Source organism: Gouania willdenowi, chromosome 6 (assembly GCF_900634775.1).
Source record: "Gouania willdenowi chromosome 6, fGouWil2.1, whole genome shotgun sequence".
In the NCBI taxonomy this organism is placed as follows: Eukaryota; Metazoa; Chordata; class Actinopteri; order Blenniiformes; family Gobiesocidae; genus Gouania; species Gouania willdenowi.
In genome coordinates this window covers 32519741-32535515 of record NC_041049.1, presented here as the reverse complement: position 1 = coordinate 32535515, position 15775 = coordinate 32519741, and the positions used below count along the sequence as shown (strand labels likewise).

Genomic DNA, 15775 nt, shown 5'->3' with positions numbered 1-15775 from the left:
TGATGACGATGATGATGACGATGATCAAGGAGAGAGATTTTAACTGTGACTCAGACAGAAGAATGAGGCCGATCCTCACACTGCAATAATCTGATCAATGATCTGATTAAATCAACCTGTGACATTGTTTATCAACAAAGGCGTTTCAAATTAAAAGTGAATTTGATCATTTTCATGGATTTCAATGACATTTACAAGTGTTGGAAAAACTCCATGTTCCGTGATTTCTAGACAGCCCAAAAACATGACATCACCTCCTTATTTCCTTCAGTCCACCTTCATTCACACATATGCGCTTTTTGGCTCCTTACGCGCGGTGGGCGTGTCAGCAGCCTGGACCAGAGAATACGCATAAGAGAGAAGCACGTAACTGCAGGTGCACAAAAAAGCGCTTAAGTCCAGACGGGAGAATAGAGCCCTAAATCATTAGAAAATGTGGTTAACACACAGTCCAACTTGGACAAACAAAATAGTGGTAAAAAATATTTGGTGATACCACCAAGCTCTAAGATAGAACACAAATAGCATCTCCCTGTGCATGAACCGGTTTTGAGGAAGTTCATTATTCCTTTGTCCATGTCTTTCAGCTTTCTCCACAGTGACACATCTCTGTCCCTCCAGTACTTTCTCAGTTTGCATTTCTCATATGCACACGTTCACATTCCGTACAGGACTACAGGACTCTGGCTCACCTTGGACGGCAGCCATCAGGGTTCAGCTGCTTTTAAATACGTCTGTGGTGTAACTGAGCTCCCGACCACATGCACCCCCCATATTTCAACTGTGCCCTTGTGTTTGCCAGTTCTGAGAAGAAGAATGCAATGTGTGGCCTTGCCCGTTTGGGCTTCTGCTTGTAGTCCTCTGGTGTGGAAAATGCTGATGGGGAACATTCAAAGACATTTTTCTTTATAAAATCCAGATAATTACTTTCCTTTATTGCCAGGCAGAAAAACTCATGGAGATTAAAATCTCTTTTTCAACCGCAACCTGGCCAAGATGGCAGTGTTACGGCACAAACGAATAACTAAAATAACAGACAGTTATATTATACAGTAATTCAATTTTCCTAAACCAGTGGTTCTCAACTGGTGGATTATGGTCCAAAAGTGGGTCACAAACTGTTTTCAGTGGTATAGAGGCATTTAAAATGAAAATAAATAAATAATAATAGTAAATGCTGCCTCTCAGTGCAGGGATCACGTCCCGCTGGTGGCTCCCCAACTCGTCATTGTCAAGTCCTGCAAAAGACTGGCGTCGCATCCGGGGGGGTTTACACTGCCTTATGCTCAATGTCTGCTGGGATAGGCTCCAGCATCCCCTGTGAACCTGTACAGGAAAAAGCAGGTATAGATGACGAGAAAAATATCAATAATAATTCCAAAGCTACTATCGTAATTGTGCTGTTTTGATGCATGCATTGTATCTAAATACCATGCTGAATTAGTGGCCCCCGACAAAAGCGTCCGCCAAAGCAGATCATCTAGAAGTTACTATGGAATCACATTTTGCAGTCTTAGATATCTGTTCAATCCAGAAACTCAAAACAAATGATTAAAAACTGCAATTTAAGGAAAAAAAGAATGTCTTTTTCTAGGTGGGTACTGCAGTACTATATACAATAGGTACTACATTTACCAACCCGTACTGTTAGAAGTATGACAAGTCAGCTTGATACTGTTAATAATATTTAATATTTCCTTCAAAATAAGAGCACACGATCCTTTTCTAATCTTTTTTCTGCAAGCAAATGCCCACAACCTACTTAAAATGACCCACCAGTTGAGAAGGACATATTATTTTCAATTTAACATGAAGCCATTCTCACATGAACTGGATAAGAATACGTATGTCCACGTTGCCTGGCTTGACTTCCACTGTGACCTCTAACAGAAGTCAGTTGTCATCACTGACTCTTCGCTGCCAAAGCAATAAACTTAACTCCAGCTCAAAGGCCCGTGACTGTAATATCAGCTTCTCTGCTCCGTGGCTGGCACAGACCTCATTTCCCATTTTAGGGTTTGTGTTAGTGCAACACTGACTTAAATGGAGCCAAATGGAGCTCTGTATGCATTATCTTTACTCTCTGTTCCTCTGCATATAGGACCAGGCAGCCAAAGACAAGGCCCTGCAAAGTATGGCCACCATGTCTTCAGCACAAATCATCTCACCTACTGCCTTCCCCAACAAGATGGCACTGCAAAGCCTCTCCAGGACGCCCTACCCTCCGACTGCTGGAGTGAGTGGAAATCACAGTTCACACAATTATTTTTCCAATGAATGTAGTGCAGAAAAAGAACAGAAAACATCCCTGAATCACACAGCACTGAAGGCAGTGGCTACTCAAAGATCTTGTCGATCAAACCATGGTATGCATGTGGTTAGGTATTTAAAAAAATGTTATCAGTATTATGTTATTTAACAATAATTAATGTTTTGATCATAGGGTTTTAGTCAAACCAAATTCATCTTTAAATAGTTTATGAATAGTAAACCATCATTCTATTCATTCTGTTAATTTATCAAGAGAGTAATGTTGGATGTGACAAAGTTCAGAATTTTCTTTTTCAAAAATAATGAAAAAATATATATATATATATATACAGTATATATATTTATTCTTGAAGAAATGTCAGAATACTTATTAGATTAAACATATGATAACATATGTGATACATTATTTTTTGCACAACAATACTGTATAGATTTTTTTCTTTATACTGCATTTTATTTGAACTAGATTTACATTTGACAAAGTGAAAATACAGAATGCAGCTGTTTAGGATTATATGTTGTTTTAATTTGAAAAAGAATATTAATTAAAAAAAAAAAAGGTAAAAATATATTTTCAATCAGTAATTACTTTAATCATTTACTAGACATTTCAGACGACCCCACATGGGGTCACGACCCTAAGGGTGAAAAACTCTGTGCTAGAATATAATACAAATATAAAGATTATTATTAACATACAAATTGGAACATGAGTATTTCTAGCATAATGTTTAGCGATTAATTTTTTTTATTTTATTCAATGACATTGCCATAATACAGGCAATATTAAAAATTGGTTTGTTTTAATAAAAAAGAAACTTTATTTTGCCGTCTGATGATTCATGACACTATCAATAGGCACGTTGTCATTTGACAGCTTCCATCACTTTATCACTTTTTGATGTTTCCTTCATCACAGTTTTGGCACGGTGCCCTGCCAGGACAGCCAGGAGGTCATGAGGAGTGAGTATTCCTGTTAAACTATTATCATAGTAATTCAGCCAGCCACTGAACTAAAGATCAGTCAATCTTTATTTATATAGAGCAGATTACAATGGTCATCTCATAGCAATATCAAAATATAAAATGATGAAATCACACACACGCACACGCACACACACACGTGAAAAAGTCCGCAGCTGTCTGACATCCTCCGTATAACACCCTGCTCTTTGCGCCTTTAGAGGTCACATGGTCCAATTAGTACATGAGATGGGGTCAGGAGGTCAAGACGGTGCATAACATGCCCCCCCCTTCTGTCTGTCTCCTCTGCAGCATTAAGCCCTTCTCCCAGCAGAGTTATGCCATGCAAGCGACCGGACCCGCCACCATAACAGGTGTGTGTGTGTGTGCGTGTGCGTGTGCGTGCACTTTCTCCCCTTTGAAGTGTTGACAGAACGCAGTCATGTCAGCAAAGTGATGAGACCCTTCAGATTTCACTTCTTTTAGTAGTTTTACACTGTCACACACTCACTGAGCTCTCATCTGCAGGTTATGAAAGCACCACAGGGCTGCCCATGACTCCTGGTGCCCCCCCTTGGCTGGGCAGAAGTATTGCCAGCTCCAAGTTGCGAATGTTGGAGTTCTCGGCCTTCCTGGAGCAACCCCAGGACCCTGAGACTGTAAGTGCATGCAGTGAGAACTAGTGCATATAAATGTCAGAGGTTCCCGTTAGAGCGACAACTCAAGAGCTTCTCACAAACATAATGATAGGCACGGGAAACACGTCTCGTATAACTCTTGCTCTTGATAACAAGTCTATACAAAGTGTCTTAGGCTTTGGTGGTATTTTAAGGTTTATTTGATAAAAATGTGTTTTCGTTAATTAAACTTTGATCAGCAATCATTCGGGCCGCAAAGATATCTTGATTTAAATCTCTTTAAACAGTGTCTCCTTTGTATAAATACAACTTACACAAATTCATGCACCAACCTTTAATATGACTAAAATGATTATAGCATTAACACTGTTTTTCAAAAAAAATAACAAACCTTTATTTATTTTGATTTTTTTTACTTTACCATGTCTGCATATGTCGTTAGCACTATAAGAAGTGCAGTGTGGACAGCCCCCTCATCTGCAACCCATCTCATTGTGAGTGCTGAAGTACATGCAAAAATAAAGGAAGTTTAAAAAAATGAATGAATGAAAAATAAATGAATAAATAAATTAAAGGCATACCGTGGACTTTGTGACCTAAAGAGTTATTTTAAAGGATTCCTCAGGCCAATATACAGCTCAATGCTCCGAGCAGGGCTTCCCTCTTGAAATACCGAATATGTAAGTTTGGAGAGACGGACTGTATTTGGCCAGGTCATGTGACCTGGAGAATGCCTGGAGAATGTTTCACTTTACAGCATTCACGTGATCACAGGCTCAAATATACTAATTGGGCTTTTGCTAGTATTTTTCCACCAGTTTGACTCCTGTTAATAGCCGAGGCAAGCAAAAAGTTCAAAACGTCAGCGGCGGCTGCTCCTCCAGCTACGGTGCGAGCCCACCCCAGCCTGACCGACCCAGCACTTGACGTGAAAGTTACAGGTCTCGCGCCCCGAGTGGCCAAAAGTTACACAGTGTGCCTTTAATGAAATAAAGATTCATTTATGGTATACAAAGAAAATGTCTTTACTTTGTATGACAATTTTGAAAGTGTGTAATATGTTTTTGTGTGTGTATTTAATCGAAATCATATGAAGATATGACAAAATGTATTTATTAACAGCAGCAGAGGCTGGAAAACAAGATGCTGGAAATGAATTATTTGTGACTGTAATGTAGGAAAAAGGGTGTGGCTAACAAGTTTATACTTCCACCCACTCACTTTTGAACACAAAAAGTATGTGTATGCAATAATATATGTAATTGTTTTGTTTTTGTTTTTTTGGTGGGAACCATCTGCAACAAATCTTTGGTTTTTTTTGTAATATTGTTTTTTGTGTCATATCATTTGTTCAAAATAAAACAGTATATCATATTGTGAGTGATTTATCCATTAATGTATTTATTTATTCATGGCATGCATAGGTATTTATTTATCTATTTATTAATTCATTCATTTATTTTTTAATTATGGTCCTCCATACACATAAGCATGTATACTAAGGGTTTAACGATTCATCCATTAGATAGATTAATATTCCTAAGATCCAAGTACATCCATCAAAATTATTATTTTGGCTAAAAAGTTACTGAATTGATTTTAAGTCACTGAATCGTTTCGGATCAAATTGTTCTAAATGAACCAATATTACCAATACCATGAATTGAATCAGCAACAAACAACAGATCTTGATTCAAATCACTGCTGTGTTTCTTCCATCCTGTAGCTGATTAATATTTAGCAATAATATTTTTGTTAAAGTTAGTCAATGATCGTATGTCATTAATTTTTTGTCAATGGTATTCCACGGACTAAATAGTCTTACATAATGTTGTTTTGCTGTTGTCAGTACTGCTTGCACATCCTTAGACTGTATTAAATACCACTGTCACATTTCCCATATCTTAAGAATGCCATTGTATGACCATGTTTCAAATTTCCTACTCCTCCAATTGTAGGAGTAGCAATGGTCAGACTCTATCCAAAGTGGTCCAAGAAAGAGGAAAAAGTGAAGCAGTAACAATCATGGACGGAATTAAGGCTTATGTGGCTCCATCCATCAGACCAGCTTGGTTATGCTCACCCTCTGTCCCCCTCTTCTGTCTCTGCAGTTCAACAAACACTTGTTTGTGCACATCGGTCAGTCCAACCCTAGCTACAGCGATCCCTATCTAGAGTCGGTGGATGTCAGGCAGATCTACGACAAGTTCCCAGAGAAGAAGGGAGGCCTGAAGGAGCTGTTTGACAAAGGACCACACAATGCCTTCTTTCTCGTCAAGTTCTGGGTAAAACAGCAATGCATGGATGTTACCACAGAGAGTGGGCTGGCTCAGTGTAACCCAGTCAGGCGTCATTTTACTGAGCAATGTTTTGATTCAGATTTTACATGTGCTTTATGTGTGTATACACAAGTAAACCATATACTACAAGGCAAGACAATGTATTTGTATAGTGCATTTCATACACAAGGCAATTCAATGTGCTTTACAAGATTAAAAAGTGCAACAGAAAACATTCAACAGTTTAAATATTAATAAGAACATTAAAACAGCAGTAAAAACATTAAATCAACAATATGTTTAAAAATCTCTCTCTCAATCATACGCAGTAGAGAAAAAAAGTGCCTTTAACTTTGATTTAAAAATGTTCACATGTGATGCTGACTTCAGCTCTGCTGGCAGTTTGTTCCACTTCTTTGCAGCATAACAACTAAAAGCAGCATCACCATGTTTACTGTGAGCTCTGGGCTCCACTATCTGACCTGTGTCCATAGATCTGAGAGACCTGCTGGGTTCATACCTGACTAACATGTCACTGATGTATTCTGGACCAAACCCATTCACAGATTTATACGCCAGCAGCAGAACTTTAAAGTCTATTCTGAGGATGACTGGGAGCCAGTGTAAACACTTTAAAACTGGAGTAATGTGTTCTGACCTCTTTGTTCTGGTTAAGACCTGAGCTGCAGCGTTCTGAACCAGCTGTAGCTGTTTGATGCTCTTTTGGGGGATTCCTGTCAGAAGACCATTACAATAGTCCAGTCTGCTGGAGATAAAAGCATGGACCAGTTTCTCCTGATCTTTCTGAGTCATTAAACCTTTCACTCTGGAGATGTTCTTTAGGTGGTAGAAGCTGTTTTTGTGATAGATTTGATCTGACTGCTGAATGTAACATCTGAGTCAATCAGAACACCAAGGTTTTTGACTTGGTCTTTAGCGAGACTCAAGGTACCTGCTGATAGCAGTCCTCTTTTCCTTGTTACCAAAGACAATCACCTTCATTAGTTGAAGAAAGTTTTCACTCATCCAGCAGTTTAACTTTTCTAAGCAGTCACACAACACCTCACTGGGACCATAGTCATCTGGGTTCAGTGATAGATATAGTTGTGTGTCTGCGTAGCTCTGATAATCAACCTTACAGTTCTGTAGAATGTGTCCTAAAGGAAGCATATATAGGCTAAACAGAACAAACTAAAGCCATAAAAGTTAAATTAATGAAAACATGCATACATATACATGAAAGTACCCACATGCACAGGCACTGATACTAACATACATAGCCTACAAAAATACAATCATACGTTCTTACATACATTCGTCTGTACCTATATACATTTGCGCGTATGTACATACCTACAAAGGCACAGATACATACATACAATGAATTTACACACATTCAATCGTTTGCATGTACACACTTGCAAAGCATTTTTAAATACTTGACATACATACAGTACAACCATTAAAATGGTAGATTTACTCACACGACACACAATCAAACTAACTTAAATAGTCAGTTTGTTCCATTTTTATCTTTGCTGTGATCCTGAAACTGAGGTGAGAGTAAAGACACGTGTTAATGTTTTGTGGCACCTGTTGGTCATTAAAAGCCCAGTGTTAAACTGTGTTGAGACAGCTTTAGTCAAGGACTTAATTTAACAAAAGTGTCATTCAGGAATATAATGAACTAAAGCCAAACTCAGAGTGGAGGTTTTTTTGCCTAAGAGAGAGAGAGTGTGTGTGTATGTGGGTGTGTGTGTGTGCGTGTGCGTGCGTGCGCGTGTGCGTGTGCCTTGGGGAGATTGGCAGGCCTGATCTGATCTTTCACTAAAAGAAATGTGATCTCAGCCACCTGTCCCTGTACCATCACACTGAGTCCACCCCATTGCCCCCCCACCTCAGTTGTATTTATAGCCAAGCCCCCCCAAAACACACACACAATCATACAAACACACACAACGCGGTGCTTTGTCTTCAGCTATGACAATTTTTGAGTGTAGCTGTATTATGATCTGATTGATCCACAGTAACTAAAAGTAGTTAGTTTTAAACGAGTGATGTGATTACTAATATAATTATATAATATAAACTGCTGTTTTTTAAAAAAAAAAAAGGAAATTCCTTTGCAACAACTGACATTGGACATCAAATCCTGACATAATCAATGAGGAATTTGAGATATTTTAAATAGAATTGTATCTCAATACATTTCACCCACTGATGCATACAAAACTCTCCTCCTGGCTGTATTATCCTCATAAGAATGCAGGCCTTGGATTCAAAACCTATAAGAAACAGTCATGCAATGACGCTTCACTCGTGGAATGAGGTGATTTTACACATTGCAAGACGAGACATCCTCTCACAATACTTCTGCTTTACAACCGATACTGTGTATGCTTCAGGAAAATCATTTTAACTACATTTTTTTTGTATATCTGATTCTGAAAAAGTCAGTGCCTCACCACCATGAACCTCACTGGTAAGACATGATGACAGTTAACAGAGAGAAGTCAAGGCCTCATAAATGGACATGAGTGTGTTTATTGCTGTGATCAGAAGGTGTCACTTTACGTCAGAAACACAAACACTACTTTGACCAAATACCTCCTGAGGACTGGACCTCTGAACCTACTGAAGTTAACTCAACACTGTGACTTCTTCACTGAGTAACTTCATTGATGTTCATTTTTACTCTATTTTTTTTATTAGTTTTAGTTATTATTTAGTTAATTATTTTTTTTACTCTTGATTTAGTTTTCATGATTGGTTTAGTTTCAGTCTTGTTTCAGTCAGAATCAGAAACAGTTTTATTGCCAATAGTTTACACTAAACAAGGAATAACCCTAAATTTTAAATAAACCTCTGGTTGTTCCATACATGTCACATTGTGAAGAAGGAGGTGCACCATATGTCGAGGCAGTGGGTGACAAATGCGCCTCTGTTACCCTTTACTCCTCTCACACCATATTCGTTTACACGCACCCTGCATACCAGCAACAGAGACAGTCAGTCAGTGCTCCGTGTAGTGATGTGCTGTCTACTAAAGAGCTGCTTTAAGAGTCAACCCTGTGCAGTCATAACCAACAGCCACACTTTTCTCGCATGTATAATAACAGAATGCAGTCGGAGCAGGAGGGCATGTTAGTATTAAAACCCTCTCAGTGATAGTGCAGGTACATGTAATGTGTACAAAATCTGAAATGCATTTTTAATAAGAAAGACATTCAGGAAAAACAGTTACTCTCACTCTCAAACAGTATGTAAACATATTGTCAAATAAGGTCAAGTGCTGCGTCTTAGGAAACATAGATGAATGGTTGTAAAAGCTGTTTTTCCTCAGCTTGATAGGTGATAAGCTGGGCACTTCCTTGGGGCTCATGTGGCCTGCTGGCTGCAAGTTCACTATCAATACCCTACACTAAAGGTCAAGTTCAAAGTGCCGACATTAGGCCTCTCACATGTTTTATTGCCACGTTACTTAACGTTACTTATATAAAACTGGTGAGCGGCTTCGGTGTGAAGAAGAATTTCCCGGTACTTTGAAGTGTGGCTGGTAGAGCTGTGCCATTTGATTCAGGGTGAGGAAAAGTCATAAATCATCAAGCAAAACAAGAGAGGTGTTGCTAACTTAACAACTTTTCTCACTTTTTCTTTTTCAAAGTTGTCTCCCTGTGTATTCTTACGGTCTCTACTCGCACACACACACACCCCGTCATCAACTACAGGCAGTCGGTCAGCCTTAAAGATACATAGCATCTTCTAGTGACTTCCTAGACCAACTATTGCAACATTTCATGCAGAGAAGTTGGCAACACCTAAGAAGAGCAGCAAATAGAAGTGAGTGCAGATGGTGTGAACAAGAGTTGTAGGTGGCTACAGAAACACTGGGTGACATGCGAACAGTGATATATTACTCTCCTCTTTCCTCTCGGTAGAGGGAAAGAAGATGATATCCCCAGGCAGTCTTCCAATTCTCAAGGCATCCATGACCAAACAAAGAAATGGTCCCAAACACTCGAGCATTTCAGCACTCCGGGCCCTGAAAATAAGCAAAATGAAATCATTGACAAATCTGAAATTACTGTAATCGTATTTACACTGCTGTAAAAGATGAGCGCAGGGTGGGTAATGCTACCGTGGTGACAAGTTTGAGACTCAGGGGCGTATCGAGGTGCATGTTGGCAAGGTGACGGTGACAGGCACCTCCAAAGCTATTGTCATCCAGATTGAATTGCCAGCGTGGCCCTTCAGCGGGCCTGTGTCCCTCGCAGTGCCCGTGGCTCTGTGCTAACGGATCGTCTCACGCCTCTGAAGTGCGAGGGGAATCCGATTTGAGCCAGCTCTGCTAAATTGTTACAGAGCCAGCCTGTCCACCATGATCTAATCAGCAAATTGCGCGATGCTGATAGTAATTGGATGAATTCCCTCGCAGGCCGTTACGGAAGCAGGGAATGACAGTTCGGGGAGGGTCACTGTGCCCCGGGGATGAAAACAAATAGAGGAATTACACGAGCAGAGGATGAAGATGAATGGGTGATGAGGCGATAAGAGGAGGTGAGCAGCGTCTCAATAGCCCATTAGGTGACAAGGGCCCAACAGAAGGAAAGGTAAAATGGTCCAGCTGTCTGACAGAGAAGACAGCACCTCAGTCTGATCCCAAATCTGATTATACTCACCCCCCTTTCAAAGTCCTGCTAGTGAGGGAACACCACACCTGGATGTGCTTCTAATGGTAGAACGAGCTGGACCCTGAGCTGATGGGAGTTGTGTAGGGGCTCGTGTTTTAGAAAGAGGGAGGACTGAGGCCTGAAACATTCCTGTTTTAGAGCCAACTGGATACGTATAATCACTGTTGTTCATGCAAGAGTGTCAAACTCATTTTAGTTTAAGGGCCACACTTTTTCTCCAAGGAAATGTGTCAAATAAAAAGTGTTTCAGTAGGTCAAGACTATTAAAACATTTGTACTTGGTTGGTGTTATTTACATTTTATCCTGTCAAATATTCCCATGAGCCAGATTGAGTGCTCTAATGGGCCGATCTAGTGTTTAGCTCATGAGTTTCACACATCTTTATAAGAGGTTCTAAATGCTCTGAAACTCAACAAGGAGCCAGTCCAAGGTACCAATATGCTCAGTGTAAACTCAGTCACAAGAGAAACAAGCTAACCTTATCAATACTGTAGGGTTCAAAACTAGCACCTTCAAGCACACAAGCATCTCCCTTGTTTTATGCTCTTAAAAAACAAGAGAATCACCTCCAGGCACTCTGGATGTGGATTATTACACCTCTGCATTTGACAGTCTTACAGATGGAGCTTTTAGAAGTGTCCTATCTTCACTGAAAATCTATTTTTGTTGAGCTGTAGCACCATTTAGTAAAACATATGTGTCAGTTCCGCATTCATTTTGATTGACAGAGTCCGCTACAGGAAGTCGAAGCCTATTGGCTGGGCGATCACTTCGCTCATTTCCATTTGTATAGGGGTCTATAGCACGAAGGCGGGATTTATATACATTAATGTATATGAATGACCACAGGCAGTAGACCATAGTAAAAGACTAGTTAGGTATTTTTTTACATTTCAAAAGAATGATATATGAACATAGATTTCTCAGAAACTCTGGATATCAGCTTTAAGGATTTATTAATGGACCCTACATTTCCTTGAATGTTTGAGCAGGTCTGGGATATCCAGTCTAAATGTCTGCAACAAATAGCTAAACTGTAAAGTAGCTGTTTATTGGTGACTTTGGCATCATCTTTTTTTTTAGAAATGACATAATGAATATAGTGCTGAGGTAGTTGGAGGAATTTCTAATAATCTCTCTTCTTGAACTTAATGTTTTCATTTTGCAGGCTTGTGATCCAGGGTGTACAGCAGATCACTATCAGGCCCTCTATTGTTGTGTATTGTTTATTTATTATCACAACCTTTTTGACTCCTCATTCAAAGTTGTTCAATATTCAATCACCAGCAAGTAAAACAGTGTCATCTCATTATAAATAAAATATGAAGAGTTTAGCATTTTATTTTAAACAAACATGAACAGCATAGGAGATAATCAATCAGCTGCAAAGAGAGAGAGACATGGTTATGGTATCATGCTCAACATCAGGGGACAAACACATCTTATATTAGTGCGTGATCATTATGAGCTTTGTACATCAACAGAGGAATCTACGATTCTTTGTATATTCTCATTCAGTATGACCAAATGGGGTCTGTGTGGTGGCAACAACAGGTGTGTGTTGGTGTGAAGAAAGCCAATCTAAACATGCTGAGCTATGTGTTTTCTTCACAGGCGGATCTCAGCGTTAACCTGCAGGATGACATTAGCTTCTTCTATGGTGTTTCCAGCCAGTACGAGAGCTCAGAGAACATGATCATCACTTCGTCCACCAAAGTCTGCTCATTTGGCAAACAGGTGGTGGAGAAGGTAGAGGTAAGGAGACCGTGATCCAGAATTATAAAAAAAATAATGTTTACAGCTTTTGCAGATCTGAGGAGCCATTAAAAATATGCTGTGAAGGAAAAACTTGAAAGGTGATTTTAAAATTAGATTAATGAAAAGACCACAAATCATTCCCTAAAACCTTTCATGTGTTAAAAAAGAAAAATGTCTAGTTAATCTCTTACACAGGAGATGAAAACACCCTCTTTCTACTCTTTGACATTTTTGTCAAAGAGTAGAAAGTGGATAAAAATGCTCTAAAGTGCAGTGATAATTTTGTTAACGTTTTTTGTCATAGCTTTCGTCTAGTATAAAAAATAATAACAATAACTAGACTATGACCAATTAAAAAAATACATGTGAACAAAAACTGCATCATAAAATATTTATATTTTGCTAATTAATAAAAACAAGACTATAACTTTTTCACCTTGGATGAAATACTATCAGATCTCATGTAATCATGTGCTCTTACGCATTGATCACATTAAATCTGTTTCTGTGTTAATATCTGACATTATTAGTGTGTGAGCCACATCACATATTTTCACGGATTGGTACAACCTGTGGTGGCAAGATTTCACTGTTTTCCTGAAGGATCAGTGACGTGCCGTGACCACTATGGTTGGGTAGGCACGTTGCAAATCGAGACCACCAATGACAATTTCATATGTTTCTGCTGACAAGTGTTAATTCAATTCAATTAAACTTTATTTGTATAAAGCAATTTCCAACAAAGTCATCTCAATGCGTTTATCAAAATATAAAATTCATAATACGAAAGAAAAAACTCAACAAGATCCACATGAACAAGCATTTAGCCATCTAAGAAAATCAACATCATAAACACCATTAAAGAAACATAAACAATTATTTAATATAGCCTCCATATTCTCCAACAAGATATATCTCATGAGCACATCTGTTGTTTGTGTTGGAAACACAGAAACACAGAGAAAATGACAACAACAACAACTCAGAACATCCTCAGTGAGGAGCATCCACAAAGTCAATCCTTCCTTTTGTACCATTCACTGTGGAAAGTACCAACAATGTTCTGATCTTACCTTTGCTGAAGGTCTGGTAACTCAGGTGTTGGTCTCCATCTTTTAAAAGCTGTCGTTTTTCCTCAAAACACTACAGGCTGGGGTGTCATCTTGCCTGTAGTGTTATCCCACCCACTAGCTAGTGAACGTAGCTGCAGCGGTCACATGGCATCTATTCACTAATGTACTGTGAACTTAGGTATAGCATTTAGCATAGCGCGGTTACATCCAAAGGCAGCGTAGAGAGCTGCCTTTTTACGTAAATGGTTTTCATCTTGGGGAACTGACTGCGCATGCGCAAACACATAAAAACACACTAATGGGAACGGAGGCAGAGCAGCAACGTGTTTTTGGGAGAGGGTGTGGCCTCCCTCTGCCTTACAGCGTAGTGAGACGGCAGCCATTCCAGGAAATAGCGCTGTTTAGTAATTTGGGCTATGAAACGCACAAAATGCTGACATTTTCAAACTTATAGGTGCTGTAGGCTATTGGAAATGGAAAAATAAATAATTTATAATTATATTATAATTAAAACAAATAATCAAAATATCAATTCACCCTTGGATAGGCACTGCCTACCTTGCCTACCCCGACTGCACGTCACTGTGAAGGGCATATACCCATAGACTATTAAAAATTATAGAAGCCAAGCTTGGGACAGTAGCTTAGTGCAAGTAATCGACTCTTATATACTGTATGGAAGACTGGATCAAATTCAAGATCACAAATTCAAAGTGTGATTTCTCTTGAGCGAATGGACAGATCGCAACAAATTAGCACATCAAAATGTTTGGAATTGTATGTTCAACAAATACATCATGTGACCAATATGCTAAATTAAAAGGTCACCAAAGGTCAGAATGGTTGACCCTTACTTAAAATATGAGCACTCGTTAAAAAAAAAAAAAAAAACACCATATCCACCCATATCCAATGGAAATTGATCAGCCATGTAGTGCTCAAATAACAGCTAAAAAATGGCATAGTCCATTTTATGCCTGAAAGTGTGGAATTTATTTGTGTCAGAATTGGTACATAACAGACAAATGTTTGAAATGCGTCTTCCATATGTAAGAGTTAATTATGTTCCAAGCTTGGCTTCACTGTTTTTAATAGCCTATGAGTATATGACCTCCAGGAAAAAACATTGAAACACAATATCTGGTCTGGCTCATGGACTACAGTATAAGGGTAAATTGGTGGGAGATATTTTTAAATGAGCCTATCAGGCGTCGCTACCCTGTAGAGAGCCTGCTGGTTAATGGATATACAGTAGGTAGAAGTACTTTTACTTAAGTAGTTCCACTGGTGGATCTTTTCTTTTGTGTTGCTGCTGGTTTGTGTGTTTCAAACTTTGCCAAACCAACAGCGGTATAGAGCCAATAATTATTACTATTATTTGTTTGTTTACAGCCTGAAATGTTTAGATCATGAAGACATGATTGATATCTAATCACCACCATCCAATAGGACTTAAATAATAATGACGTGTGGGCAGGACAGTGGTGTGACTCCCCCTGACACCACAGCTGATATATGACACAATATACACACACACAGATCCCAGGTAGGGCCTCTGCATGTCACGTGATGACGGTTAATGCTCAGTTATTTGATCACAGCTGTCACGAGGAATATGTTTATCGTCCAACCCTGCTTTGGGTAGATTGTGTTACACACATTAGTGCTTATCACTGTTTCTATTAACGTCATTTCAGTGAATTATATTTCAGTGCTGCTTTGTAATTGATTTAGTATCAGTTTATTTAGTGTTACTGATGATTTTTCTCTTATACAAAGGTGCACCCTTGTTCGTTTCTTTGTTTCTCCTCTACAGACAGAGTATGCACGTTTTGAGAATGGACACTACTTGTTTCGTATCCATCGTTCCCCATTATGTGAATACATGATCAACTTCATCCACAAACTGAAACACCTGCCGGAGAAGTACATGATGAACAGCGTCCTGGAAAACTTTACCATTCTACAGGTAAATGTAGGAAGCATGAAGTGTGTGAGGCCACATTTAGCATCCTATGCTTAAGGCTTCTAACACATCAGTGGTTCTCTAGACCAGTGGTTCCCAATATTATGTGTCCCATGTACCCTCTTCACATTTTTG

General features: G+C 39.0%; 1 protein-coding gene across 5 annotated transcripts in view; it reads left to right on the top strand.

Annotated features, from left to right (window-relative positions):
* tead4 (TEA domain transcription factor 4) overlaps positions 1 to 15775 on the top strand; it is a 54500-nt gene that overhangs the window by 34778 nt on the left and 3947 nt on the right. For all 5 annotated transcript variants that reach the window (XM_028450653.1, XM_028450655.1, XM_028450654.1 and 2 more), the window contains 7 exons: positions 2102 to 2236; positions 3191 to 3234; positions 3547 to 3608; positions 3763 to 3893; positions 5984 to 6157; positions 12458 to 12598; positions 15491 to 15643. In XM_028450653.1, the coding sequence (XP_028306454.1) occupies positions 2102 to 2236; positions 3191 to 3234; positions 3547 to 3608; positions 3763 to 3893; positions 5984 to 6157; positions 12458 to 12598; positions 15491 to 15643 (840 nt within the window). The remainder of the gene's footprint in view (positions 1 to 2101; positions 2237 to 3190; positions 3235 to 3546; positions 3609 to 3762; positions 3894 to 5983; positions 6158 to 12457; positions 12599 to 15490; positions 15644 to 15775) is intronic.